The 18,405-nt window shown below is 36.8% G+C and overlaps 1 protein-coding gene across 1 annotated transcript; it reads right to left on the bottom strand.

Moving 5' to 3' along the window:
- Positions 1–4,551: 4,551 nt before the first annotated feature.
- Positions 4,552–14,999, bottom strand: LUM (lumican). Its single transcript, XM_010413813.3, has 3 exons — positions 14,705–14,999; positions 10,752–11,648; positions 4,552–5,586 (listed from the first exon to the last, which is right to left on the bottom strand). The coding sequence occupies exons 2-3, from the start codon at positions 11,626–11,628 to the stop codon at positions 5,432–5,434; spliced, it is 1,032 nt and encodes a 343-aa protein (XP_010412115.1). The 5' UTR covers positions 11,629–11,648; positions 14,705–14,999; the 3' UTR covers positions 4,552–5,431.
- Between the last annotated feature and the right edge of the window lie 3,406 nt (positions 15,000–18,405).

The raw sequence follows: 18,405 nt of genomic DNA on the forward strand, positions 1-18,405 counted from the left end.
CAAACTGAAATTTTTAAAGCAAAGTGTTCATGTTATTTAGTGGGCACAGCCTTGAGCACATCAATCTCACTTTTGAATTCATTCAAGTTGGGCACTTCAGGCAGGTCACCTCTCTGAGACAACAGATGGGATCCTTCTTGTGGTTCCAGTGTGTGTAGATATGGGCACAGTTACTTCCTGTTTAGCCCACAGTCACAGTCTTATCTCAAAACCCTGGTACAGTGTGATAAAAAGTGTTTAAGCCTCTAAAGATGCTTTTCTTTACATAATGAAGTGATAATTTGCCCTGGTACTTGAACCTGACCTTTCTACCTTCAAGGTGAGGAGTGTCCTAAAGTACAGTTAGCACTCCTTTTCTTTCTCTGTGCTAACTGATGTTGAACTGTTCAGATTAAGTAGAAAAGAGAGTTATTTATGTATGAAAGCCTTAAGGCCTACCAATTAAGTTCTTTTCTTACAGATAGAAAGTTTTTTAACCTAACCTAAGTCTTTTAACTTTTTTAGTCTAAATCTGAAAAAAAAATTCAGAACCAAAATGTCCTCCATGAGCATTCTGTCCACTAGGATGGTAACATGTTTGCCAGTGCTGTCCCACATGGGAGAGTTAGATAGGATGGATCTCTGACTTCACTACTTAGTAAATCACAAGTGTTAGAATGGGAGCAGATTTGCACAAGTCAGCTAAGGTATCGAAAGAAAGATTCCACAGTTTCTGTCTATGGAATCAATATCCAAATGTCAGCTGAGTTAAGAGCCTGTATCATGGGAGTTGGAATTATGGATGGGAACCTGAAACAAATTTTCCACATGAATGTCATGCTAAATTCTTCAGATGTACAACTGGTTATTAAAATTGATATTGTTCCCCATTGGTTGCTAGTATTCCTAGAATCACAGATTCACAGAAATTATAAATAAGTTTGAAGAAACATCTGAAGGTTATTTAGTTCAACCTCCTTCTAAAACTAAGGCTAACTTCAAAGACAAATCTGTCCCTCAGGGCACTGCCCATGCAAGTTATGAAGATTTCTGAGGATGGAGAGTCCACAGCCTCCTTGGGAAATCTGTGACAGTGCTTTATGAACTCACTGTGAAGAATTTTTTTGTATGCCCAGCTCAAATTTCTCTTTCTGGAACTTTTTCTTTGCCACTGTTCCCTTTGACCATGCCCCCCAGAACTGGACACTTTTTCTATAGCACTCTTTTAGGCAGTGGAAGACTGGACTGAGACATATGGTATATTCAGAGAGGCTAAGGGAAGTACCTTGGCATTACCTGGAAAGAAGAAGGCTGAGGGAAGCTCTCTTAACAGACTTACATCTTAGTGACTCTTCACCAAACTTCACTTTGCTTTTTAATCTCACAATTTCTTCCATCTTCAATCTATGCTTGTTACATCTGTATATGTAACAACTTTTGCTGTTTAGTCCCCAGTTGTCCAAATAAGTTGGTTCATGCTAAACAACTACCTATTTATTGCCTTTCACTAAAGCCAAAGGTTTGCAGTAGAGATAGGACCCTGCCAGGTTCCTTGCTCTAGAAGTACAGCTCTATTCAACAGCTAACTGCTCACTCTTTTCATGATCCATTTGACTATGCTGGATTTATAAAGCAGTAGGGGGCATGAAGGATTTATTATTCCAGTAGTCCAAAAATTATTGTGTCTCTTCCTGTTCCTTCTAGGGAACTTCTGCAATTAACCTAAGATGAAAATTATCTTTTAAATCAGACAATGTTTGTCTACTTGAAAGGTAACTGCATCTTTGCAAATGGCTGTGCAACACATTTGCAGACCAGTTCCTAAAATTCCATGGGTAAGGTTTTTGTCGGTGGCATTTGTATATTGTTGTTGTAATACCTCCTTATATTTGTAGCAAAGTTTCCTTTTTACATCTGCTTTCCAATTCGTGTCTTTCCTAGAGTTCTTAATTTTTGTGAGTTCTTCCATATGAAACTTCATGTGAAAGTTTTATGACATATTTAACAATTTTGACCTTAAACAAGGAGGAACATGCTATGGTCCCGTGCCGGCTAGCATGCTGTCGCGGGCACTGAGCAATCTTCTGCCTGCCCCGAGTGAGGATGGACAGAGGCCGACCGTGGCGCCGGGGGGCCGGCGAAGCACCTGCTTGGGTTTGCCTTGGCCATCGGTGGTGAGGGCGTGCAAAGAGGCAGGAAAAAAGCAGAGGGACTTCCTCGTGGGGAAAGGGGTTTATTCGGGAGCAAAATCCACAGAGAAAAGACCAGGGAGTCGTGTACTCCCACGATCAGGGCGTGGAAAACACACAGTAACCAATGGAACATCAGCCAGGGGGTGTTACCGAGGTGGGGAGAAGGAATTACAGCAAAGGGGAGAAGGGGTAGGTTGGGAGGAGTAACAAGGACCAATTAACAACCGAAGGACATAGAACTCTCTGGAAATACAATCAAATATGAGAAATAAGGGGAGGGGAGGGCTGCGGCCCATGGTAAGGCATGGATTTATGTATTTTTCACAGCCTTATGAATGTTCAGGGCTTTTGGGCTGGGGCAGCACCAAACCAATGGACCTTTGGGTCCACTTGATCCGGCTGACCCTGGCTTTGGCCATGGTTCACTGCAACAGGAACACATATTGTAAGTAAATTGTATAGCTATACTATAGGTTGCATAGTATGTTGTTCTAGATTCAGGCTAATTTACCCATTCCACTGTCTCCATGCTACTGCAGCTGAGTTATCTGTTCACATTGCCTGCTTTTAAGTAACAAGTTTGCACCTGTACACATAGACATTTCATAGTATGACCAGGTTAGATGGAAACAGGGATGTGTGCATCATGTTTTTCAGTTTCCAGAATACTGAGGGCTTTATAACCGAGGTCTATCACTTTCCTTCCCAGGAAGGGCAGAAATTGCAAGTTATAGTGACTCGGTTTCCAAGGCATTAGCTCTGCTAAGTATTCCCCAACATCTAAATTTCTGCATAGTGTCTAGAAAATCATTTATGTTGCTTCCATAAAATGAGAGCTAAGGAACACGTATACTGTTGCCTGTTTCTGGAACATATGTAGAGATGGCAAACTTAAGCAGTCTCTATAGTGATTTAGAACACTTCATTAGTGCAAAAGCAGAAACCTGAGCTTTTGTGCCTCATAATATGAAAAAAGAAATATAGTGGCCCATCTCTCCTTTAGCATGTACTTTTTTTTTCATAAATAACAAGACAAGCAAGTTGTGCAATGTCATATCTCCCCAACTAACCATGAATGTCTGAACCACAGAAAAGAGATGTTCAAGATGAAAATGTACTGCCAAATGCCATTTTCTTTTACTTGGCTGAGTGCTCATTGCAAGCTGTAAAGGTTCCCTAGTTTCTGAGGGAGGTCATTGGTACTGTTTGCTATTTTGACAGAGGGCTCCCCTCTATTTTATCCCTTGAACAGAACATCAGAATGCTTTGTAGACATCTGTGAATGCTGTCTTTGCAACATAAGTGTATGTAGAAAATATCCTCAACAAGTTCTAATCTATCATGAAGTGGACTGTTCTCAGTCTCACTGTTAATACCTTTTCATTTTGCATAAAAGTTATTGGTTTGCTGAAACAAGCTGAAAAGAAGAACACACTTCTGTTGTGTTGTTAGATCACAGCAATCAGGAGACAAATCTCATTAACAGTTTGTGCTCTAGGAGTCTTAGTGTATAGTTAATTTTTCTATGAAGGGAACAAGTGGGTTAAAAGCTCCCTGGAAATGGTTAAATACCATATCCTGTACATTTTTCTTTTCTTTGGGGAGTTTTGCATGCACTTCCTTCTTCTTTTTCTATGTTATAATGCCTAGGTGCTATTCCACAGTGATTCGCACTCTGATGTGTTCCAAAAGCCCCAGATTTAGATTTCATTCTTCTATGAAAATTCTAGCCTACGTGTAACAAATTTTACTGTCAGTTCTTCCTGTATGTGGGTAAAAAGCAGAAACATTTGTGAATTTCAAAATGAAAAAAGCAAGGAGGGAAATACTTCTATTGTTTTCTGAATCTCTCCTTTTGTTTTAGTCCCAGGTTTCTTTGTGAATTGTTTTGATTTTGGACATCTGGAATTGGCAACGTGTCAACTAAATGGTTTGGTGTGAACTGGTTTGGGGTTTTTTTCAGAGGTGATAGCTTCTGCTTTTGCTATAGAAACTAGCAAAGTTTCTGTTTGAGTGTTTAATAGTCTAGTAGTTGAAAAGAAAATAGTACCCGTGGGATGATCTGTGCTTGCAAGCAAGCCACTTACAGCTCTCAGTTACTAACACATTTATTTTAGTGTGTTCCAGGATGCTGACAATATTTGGACTATTTATTGCTGGGTAGAATATACTACCATGTCTTTACCATGTGTAGCTGCATTTTACTCACCACCTGTGGTTTCTGAGAGATTCCACTGTTCTTTTGACTATACTGAAGCATTAATTTTCACGTTTGCATAGTGCCATGATTCCCATCCTGCAAACTTCATAAGGCTTCGATTTACTGGCCAACACAAATGTAGTGGTGCATGTTAAATTATGTTTACAAACATATTGAAACTTCAAAGTAGAGAAAACAGTTTATTTAACCTTACAATAAATTTTAATAATAATAGAATAGCTTAGATTTTCTTGTCTTAACCTGATTTTTTTTTTCATTTTATAATAGAAAGAAACATAGTTGACAATGATATGGACAAAAGAACACTATTTGATATGTTTTATTCTCTACAGTCTCGTTAAAAGTAGCATGCAAGTAATTGAATAAAAATATTTGTATATATGATTTATTTTGAAATAACAATTATACCAGCAATGAATAAAAATCTTACCAAGAAAGTTAAATGAAAGTATGACAAAAAGAAGAGTAAACAATTTTTAACCTGATTTTTTTTTCCTTATCTTTCACATATTCCATTAATTTAAGAAAGTCATAGGCTCTGAACAGATATTTTCATAAATTTTAAATTGTTCAAGGATTGTGAAATCATTTGTAATGGGTAACAATATATAAAAGGCATGATAATTAGGAAAGATGGACAGGAATCTTGTATTTACACAGGCCAGCTCATACTGCTCAGTATAACCCATGATGAAGCCCACCTGACTTCTCTGTGAGTCTGGAACCTGCTGGCATGTATTGCATGCATGGATACAGATTTTTATGAAGTTGAATCTTTTTCATCAGCTCACCTAGCCAGATGAAGGCATATTTTGCACCAGATTTGGTAATTCTTGTGCTTTCTAAATAGAGCCATTTGTAAAAAAATATGCACACGTTCCTTTAAGGTTGCCAAGTGCATGCTAAATATTAACAAACAGAATGGATAATAGGCAGATTGACACTTGCTTTAAGGCATATCCTAATTTTAAAGCACTATCATGGTGTTTTATTCTTGTAGTTACTCCCCCTGGAAGGGAACTGGATGATCCCAGGTATCTCACTCCAGTGAAATCTCAGCAGCCACCCGGAGGCAGTTGTACATCTCCTGTGGCAGGTCAGCCCGAGTGAGGTTGTTTCCATCCAGGCGCAAATGTGTGATCTTGGAATAGGTCATTGGTCCAACTACCTTACAGAAGCTGCTCAATGGGAACTCTGAAGCAAAGGGAATAGAAATAAGAGGAGAGAATAATTAGGAAAAATAGGACAAAATCATTATTTTTCTGTTCTTTTTGATTTCAGTTGGAAATTGTGACCTTAATTCATTATACTATTTTCAGTATTTTGCATTTACATTGATGTAAATCCCCATAAGTTTATTGGAACTTGAGGGACTTGTGTTGGGAGAGGTTCTTTCCACTAGTTGTGAGAGGTTCAGAATTTCAAGACTGAGTTTTTCAAATGCCATTTGCTCCCAGTACAAATTTGACTTTTAGACTTCAGATTTTATATAGAGGTCTAATCTGGCATTTAGATAAAAGGAAAAATCAGTCTTCAGTAAAACTGGAGATGCAGAGGGAGGAATCAGTCATGTTGGGTACATTACAATGGAAGGGTAAAGCTGTTATGTAAGATATTGAAGGAAGTAAAAAGTTTATGAAGAAATTGAAAGCATGATACAGTCTTACCCTAAAGAACAGGCAGTCTAATGGGTGTCTGTGTATCTTGTATGTATTTTATTTGAGCCATTTTGATTTACCTGTTTCAAAAAAAAATTCGGGTTGGAGAAGAGTTTTGCTTTTAAATCGTGCAGCTGAACCTTTCCACATCAGGATTAGAAGGTAAGTATAAATGCAAAAAATGCTTATAAAAATATTTATATGTGTTGTAATTTATATTTCATGATTTATGTGGTCTCTATTCTGTTGAGGTATTATTTGGTTCACATAATACCAGACAGATCTTGAACGGAAATCTGTCTTGTATCCTATGATCAGTATTAACTGTAAGCTAGAAATTACGTGAATCACTGAAATTCTCTGCTCAGTGTGCAGAGAGCATATATACCCATTATATAGACCTCTTACAGGCAGAGAAGATCTACCCTCATGAGAGAATGTATGTGAATAAATCTGATGTCCCCTGCATACCACATTGTGTAATTTTTCAAAGAGGGTCTTCATTCCCACCTGTGTTTCCTTTGGGTCAGAGAGAGGATTAGTCTATTGAAAAGCTCCATAACTACTAAAGAAGCAGTCTGAGAGACTTCTTCAGAACACTGAAATCAGATGAATTCACACAGAAGATACTTTAAAAGGTTAAAGGGACTCCTTCAATGAACTCATGCATCTCATAATTTCTGAGACATCAAGTTAGTATTAGAATCAAATGCCATTTGTTTTACCAATCATAAATCACCTTATGTGTCTTTTCAATCTGGCTACTTAACTCATCTAAGAAAATGTGATCAAATTGTAGTACCAAAGGAAGTGGAGGAAGTACCTTTCAAACCTCTTCATTAACTTTTGGATTAACATTCTTCTAATCGGATTCTTCCAGAACTTGCATTACAATAATTTTCTATCACTGATGAAACATGGCTTTTGTAAACTAAGTATAAAAGTACAGGCAGCTCTTTAGAGCAAAAGAGCTTAGGTAATTTTTGGACAGATATATGATGTTAAGAGTGGGTAATGACTCATGTATCTTCCACAAAATAATTTATTTTGAGAGGGGTTAAGGAAATATAATTCAAAAGGCAGATCTTGATCAGCAGTTTGATTAAAGCAAATCAAAGCAATTTCCTAGATTTTGTGTAGTGTGCAGCCTTGTTTTGGAAGGGTGAGAGATGAACGGCATCCTTTGGGCAGCCCATGTTGTAATATAGTAAAATTTTATGACTTCAGACCAATTCTGATACTCTTCTGGTTCAGAATGTACCAGCAGAAACAAACTAATGATTCTTGTGCATTAAGATCATAAAATCCTAGATGTTTATAGGATTATGTCTGTGTGGAATTTTGCTGAGTGAAAACATAAATTCCTGAGATTTTAACTCATTTTCTTGGGGTATAGGCTATACCATTGACTATTTAGTTCCAGTTTTCTTCAGATAACTTGGGTTTAATTTGTAAAATTTAAAATAAGCATGAATTCTAATATTGATTTCTTCCATTGTCTTGTCATTCAAGAATGACATGGTAAGTATAGTTTTGCTGACTAAAAACATTTAAAAACTTTATAAATTTAAATTTTAGGGGTTTTTTGTCCATATTGTTACTTTTGAGCATAAATTCTAACATTTGGTTGCAAAAGAAGATATGCTTATACAAGATGGATAGATGGTTAACTACTCAAAGGATGTAAACCTCATACATGTAAACCACAAAATTTAACTGTGTTACCAAAATTCTGATCTGTGCTGTCTGTTTATGAGACTAAAACCACTTGGGAAGTGGATGGAGATCTTGTCCTCTCAGAAGTCAAATGAACTCTCTCAGGGACCTCAGTATGATTTTGCTCCAGTATTTGGTCCACACCATTTGAATGTGGGTGTTAATTTTTTATACTCCTCATATAATTGTCAGTTGTTAAAAGCATATTAAAAAATGCTTCATTTTAATGGAAGTCTCCACTAGCAGAAAATAAGTGAGTTTTGTGAGTGCACTTGATGAGCTGTTACCTGTATAAACTATATGAGGAACTGCAATCCATGAGACTAGAACACTAGTGGTATAAAATATCTCAGTAGTTTACCTCCTCTTTTGTTACACTTATTAATGTTGCAGGTGAAAAACTGTCTTCCTGAATTTATAAAATTCAGGTTCAGAGGCAGTGTACCTGGAAATTTTCCCAAATATTTTCCCAACGCAGAGTTCTTGCATAAGCTGGATACTGAGAGAATAAGAAGTATTGGATAAAAATTGGGTTTTCATCTTACAGTACAGTGGGCAGTCCTAACAGGATTTGAAGTTCTGTAGTCATAATTCTTGGTCTGTTGTCCAGTAATTGCATGTGAAACAATTCTAGACTGGTCATGTTAAAAAAATCCTTTGGGAATTGCTAGAGCAAACCAGATAAAAGACCATAAAGCACCTCCACAAGTCTGATTAGAATAAGCACAGTTATGGTGTATTTCTTGATCCAGTCAATGGACTGGAGCAGAATATATAGTCTCTTAACTGTCTTCTGGAACATTTTCATATTTCCCCTTTTATACTCCATTTGCATGGTGTAATCCCATTACTTCCTGGGGTTTTGTGTGGAAGCAGTAATTTTCTCCTTAATCCCTTACAAATACAAATGATATATGGAGACGTCCATCTTTGGACCCTCTTCTTGTTTCACTGAATCTCTTTGATCCTAGCATTTTTTTTCCATCCTGCAGAGTTTCTTTTTGGCTTGAGGGAGATATAGCAAGTTAAGAACTCTGGAGAAGTATCTTTATGTTAGGTCTCAGTATAATGAAAACTTCAAACTAAGTAAGCATAATCTGAAAGATTATACCTTTTGTGTATTTTAGGACAAATTATCATTACTCCTTATACAGAAGACTCTCACTGCATATGTGTACCATGAGGCCACTGTATGGAAAGGAAGATGACCTTGTTTACAGTCATCCTTACACAAATTACTGGTAAATTATAATAATTTATTAAACAAAGAAACTGGTCATTGTTTTGAGGCTAAATACTCAGAGATCAACCAACTCAATTTTCCGAAAGACTAAGCACTCACAGCTGTAGGTCAGATGTCATGAATGGTGAAAACCAAAGGCCTTGACTGCCCTATATATGGTACTTCATTAAACTGTAATGGTTATTTCTAATTAATTTTGATCTCACATTGTCAATCAGCATCTTAGGGAACTGTATATTATGCCTGTGAAATTAGATGAGAAAATTGGTTATTGAAGTCTGCTAGATTTTATGGTAAGGAAAAAACCCAGTAAATCATAATCATAATCTTGCATCAGTCCATACAGCAGCAATGACAGTATAGCAGTAGCAGGTGAACACCCACTCCCCACACCATCCCCCTGGAAATGCAGCTTTCCATGAAAAGCTAAAATTGTTGTCATAGTTCCTGACTCTGAAGTCCTTGGAAAAGTGAATAGCAGCCAAGCTTGGTACCTGGGTAGGTTGCAGAAGGCTCGGATCATTCTAAGGAGGGAAAAGTGCCTCATATATCTCATGAGAAATTAAAAATCATCATGGTTAGCTATTTTAGGAGTGGCAGAGTATCTGGTAGAGTTCCACAGGTTGCTGTACATAGGGCCTTAGGTGGGATGCATTAACTCATTGCTTCCCCTCATCAAAACAAGGAACTGAGATGCACGAGAAAAAAAAAACGCTGAGAAAAATGAAACATAGTAAATACAAAACATTTCAAAATGTCTTGCTCTTAAACCTTGATGGATACAAGAAGGCAAACAGAAGGGAGGATTTTGTGGTTTACTTTCTGTCAACCAGCAAGATTATATAAATCCTCCTGCAGAAACAATGTTGTGACACATCTCTCTCTCCATCAGGGATTACCATTGACAGAGGTGCAGCTGGAGAGCTTCTGGCATGGTGGTGAGGCCTCTCCAGCTCTGCAACAGCTCCTTGTCAGCCCAGGAATGGGACAGCCTTGTAAAGGCCCCGTCTCAGCAGAAACCTCTGTGGTCTCATGCAAGGTGTGGCATTTCTTGACTTCAGAAGGAACATTTTTCAAATCATAAGTGAATGGAGACAAGTTTGCCACCTTATCATATGATGTGGGAAATGGGAATGAAAAGAAAGAACAGGGGCAGCTCTTTGGATTTCAAGACAGGTTTGGAGGGATACTGCATGAGACAAGGGAGGAAAGAAACAAATGCAGTTGCTTTGATGTGTATTTTTCACTGAGTCTTGTGCCTGCTACCTTATGAGTTTGTTGTCATCTCCCTTTCTCCTCCCTCCAGCACTTTGACTACCAGCTCCTGTAAGGTTACCATAGTCAGATCCTCACCTGACATCTCTCTCTTTTTGCTGTCTTAAGAATTCTGAACATCTTTTGCACTGATCAAACATTTCACAGGTATTTTTTCCTGAATTATATAAGACAACTCCATTGGCTTCTATATGGTTACTCCAATTTAGATGAGATGAGAGTTTGAGCAGTAATATCCACATTAGTATGAAACCAGAAGTTTCTCTCTTTAAGTATATATTGAGTGGCTGTTAGGTTCATGTTCTTTTAACATGAATGTGGACAGCTGTCAGGTAAATGTCAGTGTGCTAACAGTCTAGCAAGTACTATTTTTTCAGACTGGTTCATCTATCATTTCAGATGCTTGCATTGAGCATCATTATCTAGTCTGTGGTAAACATTAATGAATACGTGTAAATTTAACTCACTGTTAATTTTGTTGACTTGGAGGTAGAAGTTTTCCAGATTCTCACTGACAGTTGGAATGCTCTTCAGCTGATTGAAGGAGAGATCCAGCTCAACCAGTGATGTGATGTTGAAGACATTACCTGGTATTCCAGAATCTGTTAATTTATTGTGGGATAAACGTAAATATTGCAGGGCTTTAAAACCTTGGAAGTACTCATCGGGAACATTGGAAATCTGGTTATTATCAAAATACAGCATGAGCAAAGAGTGAGGCAGTCCTGTTGGTAGCTTTGTAAGTTGATTGAAGCTTAAGTCAAGATATAAAAGTGAATTCAGGCCTTTAAAAGCCCCAGAAATAGAATCTGCTTTCAGCTGGTTGTTCTGGAGGTGAATGACAGTCAGATTCATCAGTCCTTCAAGTGCACCAGGATTGACTTTTGTGATCTTGTTGTGACTTAACTGCAGATCATCTAGAGTTTTGGGGAGTGGTCCAACAGCTTCAGTCAAATTGTTGTAGTTAATGTGAAGTTTCTTCAGGTTCTTTAGTTTAGAGAAGACTCTTCCCTTAATTTTTGAATTTTCCAAATGGTTGTGATCTAGGATAAGCCACTGTAGGTCTGTTACATTGTCAAACGTGTTTTCTTCAATTCCCTCAATCATATTGTTTCGAAGATAAAGGTATTTTATTCCACTTGGTACAATTGGAATGGTTTTCAGCTTAAGATTGTCACAATACATGGCAGTAGGGTAGCTTAAAGGACAATTACATTCTGGGGCACAGACTGCTGCGGATGGCCCAAAAGGATCATAACCATAATCATCTCCAGGACCGTAGTCATACTGGCAAAAAATGCCACTTATCAACAGCAGAAAGACAGGTAGGGAGTTTAAAGTCATCTTTCTAATGTGTCTTGTTCCTGTATGGTGAAAGGGAATAGACAAGATATTACTTTAATTTTTTATCTCTTTCAGCAATATTTGAAATTTTACCACATAAGGATTATCATTAAAAAACCAATTAGGCTTCCTATTTAAAGTTTTTAGTTCAGAAAAAAATATTAGGTTGTTAGTATTACATTGTTACTCCTATAAACTTACTGCCCATGTCTTGTATAACCTTTCTTTGTAATGCAAAATTGCTGGCCATTCTGCTGTTGTAGGTAGACCTTTCTTTATATCTTTCTGCACTCATTCATTAAGTTACAAGAAAGATGATGAAGCACAAGGTTTTTAAACTTGGCACAGAAGTTTTCAGTTTTGCTGAAGGCCATGTTCAGAGGCAGTTCAGCCATTTAAATTCTATCAAGCATTCCTAATGTGCTGAATTGTCTCATATCTAAACATGTGGCTATTTGACCTAAGTTAGAAAGAGACAGAGAAGTTAAAACTGAGGGTAATGTTCTGATGCATTGTGTGTTGTTAAGCTGTATGTAGCTTGAAACACCTTTTACTCATGGATTGTGTTCTGTAAAGCATGGTCTACTAAGGTTCATAGCCACCTAAAGAAAAAAACCTTATAGAAATATAAAGCATATTATGTTTAACACGCCAAACAACCAGTATTGCATATGTGTGCAGTGGATCTGAAATGGCTGAATTTCACATAGTGAAAATCTTCTTGCAAATCCTCTATACAACAAATGTGTTGGTTATATTGTATGCCCATTCTAAATCAATTGAGCAATAAAACACTGGCTTCACGTAGTTAGTCTTTCGGTTCACATACAGCAAAAGGACACCCCTAGGTGTCCTTGGGGTTATTTGTGATTCAGTATGACTGGTGTCACTTAACTTTTTAAGGCCATACCTTTCTCATCAGATACTCCACAGGATGTCAATTAATCTGTGAAGACTAGTATCTTGTTTAAACCTCTTACTGGCTAGATAGATGTTCTGCTGGAAAAGTAGGTCTACAGTCAATAAAGTCAGTAAGCTTCTTTTGATTTTCACCAGTAAGAGACAAGGCTCCAAGTACTCAACTACTGTTCAGAGAATGAGAGGATTAAGAAAATCCTTAAAACCATTTTTTTTCTCAAGTAGTTTCAGAAAGAATGTGAAGCCCGTAAACAGACCACAAGACATTGATCTCAGATCTGGGCAATCTTCCAGCAGAGTAAGTTAGTCTTGCTATTGGAATTGTTACACAGAGGACTTAAAGTGCAGGGCCATAGCTACAAAGTTTTCCCTAATTCTGAATGTCTTTGCTTCTATTGATTGATAAAAGCCACATCACATTCTAGTGAGGTAACAATCTCATTTAAAGTACCTGTAGGCAGGGCCTATTTATCTCATTCAGTACAGCACAAAGGATTTTTAAAAAATGTTCTTATGCTACCTCCATTCAATAAACCACAAAGTCTCGCTGCTAGATATTAAGCTGCTGTTCCCTGAAAAAGGCATCTGATTACATAGTGTCTCTATGGTGTTGGTCCTATCATATTTACCTAAATACAAACCCAAGGACAATTATTGAAATATTAGTTGTCAGTGTAATTTTCTTTGTCTGTCTTTCATTACTGCATGAGAACATGCAACATGAGCATGAGCTCAACCCTCAGTCCCCTGCTGGTGTGAATAAGTACATCTCGTCTGAAAGCAAAGACTGCAGTAACACAATTAATCTCAAAGTCCGGTCCTACTTAGGTACTAAACATTAAAGAGAGGAAATCAAGTGCTTCTGTATTCAAAGTACAAAAAGAGTGTAATGAACTTCTTGGACTACACTCTTTGGCTTTAAAGTGGCATTTTTTTTACACACGTCCTTAATTTTATAGTTTTAAAATAACATAGACATTTTAAATTCAAATTCTATTGTTCTTCTAGTTTCAAATTATATTTGTAATGCTAAGTTTCATTATTGATATAATAGTCTGACAATCTTTTAAATAGTGTACAAAGTCTAGCTGCACTGCAGAACCCTGGAAGTAATTAAAATGTTAGATAACAAGTGTTTTGAATTAATTTATCGACAATGTTTTAGAATATATGTGACAGCTCTGTAGTTCCAGGGCATATAGGTATGCATGTGACATAAAATACCAAAGTAAATATCTGACGTATTTAACTTGTTTTATTCATACATTTCTCATTCAGGTATCTGAATGTTCTCTGTCAGAAGTGTAAAAGGTTAATAGATCATGCTTGTTTGTCGCACTGAACTACAAGAATCCAAGAGATAAAATCAGAATATATTCTTAGACGTTTATCTTACAACATAAACATGCTTTAACTAATTGCCTATGCCTGTTCTAAGCAGTTGTGTTGCAAAATACCTGTGAAAATATTTGTGAAGTTACTCAGGCAACTTGCCAAAACATACTAAAGGTAAGCCCTCGATTTTGGAAAAATGCTTGCTACATTAGAGTAGACATACTATTCAAACTATGTTTGACCTTGTCTATATTTCCTTAATTACAAAGTTATTGTGAAACAAAATAAATACAAAATTAACAGTCAATCAACCTTAATTCTGTAGCTAAACTTCTTATACAGTTTGCAGAAGATTATATTTTTAAAAGTTTCACTAGTATATTAAAAATGTGCTTTAAAATTAATTAGAAAATTTAAAATACCTACTGTTTCCCTTCATTGTTTATGTGATTAATTATTTAAATATAAGGATACCTTGTCTTTTTGTAGAATGAAGCAAAATGATTTAACAAATGGGATTTACGGAGCTCTCACTAATACTATGAATGAAAAAGTAAACAGTGAGTACTCTGACAAGCTTCTTTGTACTGTATATCAAATCTTTTTTGGAAGTAGAACAAAACAGACTGTAAAAAATTGCAACACTGATGTACAAAATATGTGAAGTTCTTTTAAGGAAACTGAGAAAGCGAATCAACTAAGCAACTGTTGATTTGTGCTCAATTTACAAATTGGCAAACTTATCCTGTCATGTTTTCACGTTCCCATTGCAGCTACATTTAAACAGCTGAACATTACCGTTAAAACATGCAGCAGCACTTACCTTACTGCCTTGAAGCTGCTTTCCTTAATTCCCAGAGCAGATGCAATAAGAGACTGTATCAACCAATATATGCTCTAAACAGTGTCAGGAGGTAAAAGTCTGCCAGATCCTCTGTGTTACAAGAGGGAAAAAAAAGCCCTAGTCACGCTGTTCTCTGAAGCTGCTATGTCATCATGGTGATCTTGTGGTGTGGCATGTACAAAAATGCAGCTCTCTAATGAACTGCAGGTGGATACCATATTTCGTACAAGGACAACCCATCTGTTCCTCCTGTGGAATCAGAGAATGATATTTCACAAACCTGAGAAAGTTTAAGAGCCATAGGTTTATACAAGAATTTTTTTGTATTTTAGAGGGAAACATGTTAGATTTTAAAACAAATTGCAAACAGGCTTTTGTTTTCCAACTTATTTTATACTGCTAGACATGAGCTAACACATAGCACTCAGACCTCAATGCTGCTGTTCTTCTTCAGCCAAGTGACTCATTCATTTTTCTGTCTTTTTCTTTAACTATCTTATGACCACAGTAAAATATCCTTAATAAAAACTTTAGCCTAAGGATCAGATTCAAATATTATCTTTGAATCATACCCTTTTCCACATTACATACTGACTTCAAAGATTACATACTTGAGTTCAAAGATTCTTCTGCAAATCATTGGAATTGATTTGGTCTGGAGATTTTCTTTGGTGGTTGAATGTATGTTTGTTTAATAAAAACACAGGAATGGGTTTTCAGCAGTTTCTGTAAACTCACTTCATACATTTGTTCATTTTTGCATTTACAACTTTCTCCTGCTTTTCAGAGTCTGGAACTACTCAGCTTTATGTTGTCTGTTTCTTATTCCATGGATGTAGTTCAAGAATGCATCTTAAGGTTTGGATGAGATGTTACTTTCACCCAGCAATGTCGAAAAATAAAGCATTAAGAAAGTAACTGTTTAAAGTGTATCTGAATGCTTCCATAAGAACCTTCCCTTATCTCTAAATGGAGGATATCTTCCTCTTAATGAGAGGTATCTTTTTTTCACAGATTTGGGTTGGGACAAATGTCAAATGTGCATCTAGAAAGCATGCAAAAGCCATTAAGCGTCTTGTGTGTTTAATTGCATTTGACTGTTACTCTTGGGGGTAGAAATTCAGGGATTTTGTCCATTTTCAACTTACTGTCTTTATGAAAAGTCATGGTACAGAATGTGTCTGGGCTGGAGAACCCTAACAGTTTCCTGAAGAGGAGGCTGGATATGATCTTCTCCCAAAATCTGCTGCTGATGCCTGTCAGTTTCCACAGCAGTGAAGGTTACTGGGAGCAGGGAAAAGCCAGTGCCCTTCACTAAGAACAGGAAAGACACCAAACAATTCCAGACCTCTGTGCTTCTGCAATGCCCCAATTAGCAAACAAATGTGCTCAACACAGAGTGCCATGTACCAGTGCAGCCCACAGGGAGTGAATGTTATGCTTTTGGATGTTCTGAGATCATGCCTGTCTCCGTGGTGTGGGAGAACCATTCACACACTGGGAAACATGTTGGTGACAGATCATAACTACATTACTACTTGAATGGTGCCAAGATGAATGTGAAGCAGTGGGATTACAATAGTGAATTAATCTAAGTGAGAAACTGCATGGTATCAGAAATGTAGAAGTGGACAAAGCTGCTGTTGTTCTGCGTGTGAACAAATGGAGACCAGATGGAGTTTCTTATGCACAGAATGATATTTATCTGAAAACTACTTCATTAACTTTAGTTGACTAAGGAAACCTAAACTGTGACTTGACTACAAATGTAGCAACAAGCAGGAGCACTCAGCAAGAGCTCAGTTGGAATAAAAAAGTATATTTCATACAGAAAGGGATAACCTTTAAAGTAATACCAAGGTTTTCTCTGTGGAAGAACATATATCAAGGTGAGGAATGGAGCATAACTTTTGTAAAGAGAATTTTAAAAATTGTGGAAAAGACACTAATGCTTTCTCTATGGATTTTTTTTTTGAAGGACAAGCCCAATATTATGATAAATTAATACATATTTTGAGCTCTCAGTAGCAGGTATAGTTTTGCTTTTGCAGTACAAATAGAATTGTACATTGGCTGCGAGTACAGGATAATCCAGGCTTAGTATATTTTTGGCACAGCTGTATTTATGAACCAGTTTTTCTGTACATCCAGTATACATCCTTTTTCTCATTCTGATAACAGAAATACAAAACATGCATATCTTTATAATTTACAAATCTTATTAAGCAAACTGATGTTATTTTGCAATTAACATATGGTAAAAGCTTGGGTCACATAAAGTTCAGCTCAGACTTGTTCATTCATATAGTTCCTGTCTTGCTGACTGTTTTAAATTAGCTATGGAAATTGCACAGTCAAGATGAAGTATCGCATGCCTTCCAAAGTTAAGATATAAACCAATAGATTTTCCTCCCTTTTTAATAGGATTTTTACCATCTCTCTACTCTGTTATTTAATACTGTTCCTTTGGCATCATTTTTATGCTTTTCCCAATCTTACTGTTCTGACTCATGAAGCTCTCACCTCATAAGCCTCTGTTTGGGAGAGCAGGTAGGTACTACAGCCCAGCAAATGAAGGTATTGTTGCTTCTGCATCAAAGGGTGGGAGTGTGGTTGGGTGATTTCTTTTTTTCTGGCCCTATTTTGTGTTCTGTGTAGGGATTCTTTTGGTAGCTTCAGAAGATTTGGTAGCTTCAGAAGTCATGAAACAGCATGTCAATGAAGTCTAGCTAATTTCCAAGGAATACACAAAATAATATGTAAATTCACCTATGTCACCTAAGTTGTAAACTGGTTATGAGTATACTTCACACTGATGATGTCAGCACATATTAAGAATTCACCTTTACAACTACTGTGCTCCAGTTCTTCTTCAAAATTTATCTTCTTTTTGTACCTTATTTATTAATTTTTCTTTGATGGGAAATATGATCAAAACTTATTATAATCTAATTTTCTTTTTCTTGTAATACATGAATAGAAACACTTCTTTTATGTGATCCAAAGTTCCTTTTTTTTTTTTAATTCATATTTTCCTGCCTGAAGATGGCCAAGTCTAATAGGTTGTAATGAAAGAATCTGAAAGCAGAACTCACAGCAAGAGTATCAATTTGCAGTGGCTGAGATCCAGCCTTCAAATATTGTCGAGTTACAGTGTCACTATTTTGTTTCTACACTCATCAGTGATACCCTCTCTGCTTTTTCTCTCTTGTAAAACTGCCTTCTCTATAGCTTCTATGCACTTCTGCGTAAATGGAAGTTCCTCCCAAGCTATTTGCTTTTAATACCCTTTTTCCAAAAAGACTCAAGTTATGGAAACCTAATAGATATTATCTAAACCAACTGCTGCTTTGTTTTCGTCTTAAACCTGCGCACACATCTGGTACACAGAACCAAGAGATTTGGGTGCCCAGGATCAGGTGTAGGGTATTTGTCATGGGAACATACAGCCCCAGAAAAATCCCTTGTTGAACTATTCACATTGCTACATAAAATGAGTAGTGAGGTTTTTCCTCTGATCACTCAGAATTTAAATTAAATATTACTCTCAAGATGAAATGAAGGTTAGCTCATTTTATTTGGCTACCTGCAGCAGGGGTTAAGAAACCTCCATTAAGGGAAAAGGCTGTTCCATGGACGACCTGCAGCAAGCCACTTAATTATAAAGAGGTGACATAGTG

Source organism: Corvus cornix, chromosome 1A, assembly GCF_000738735.6.
Source record: "Corvus cornix cornix isolate S_Up_H32 chromosome 1A, ASM73873v5, whole genome shotgun sequence".
In the NCBI taxonomy this organism is placed as follows: Eukaryota; Metazoa; Chordata; class Aves; order Passeriformes; family Corvidae; genus Corvus; species Corvus cornix.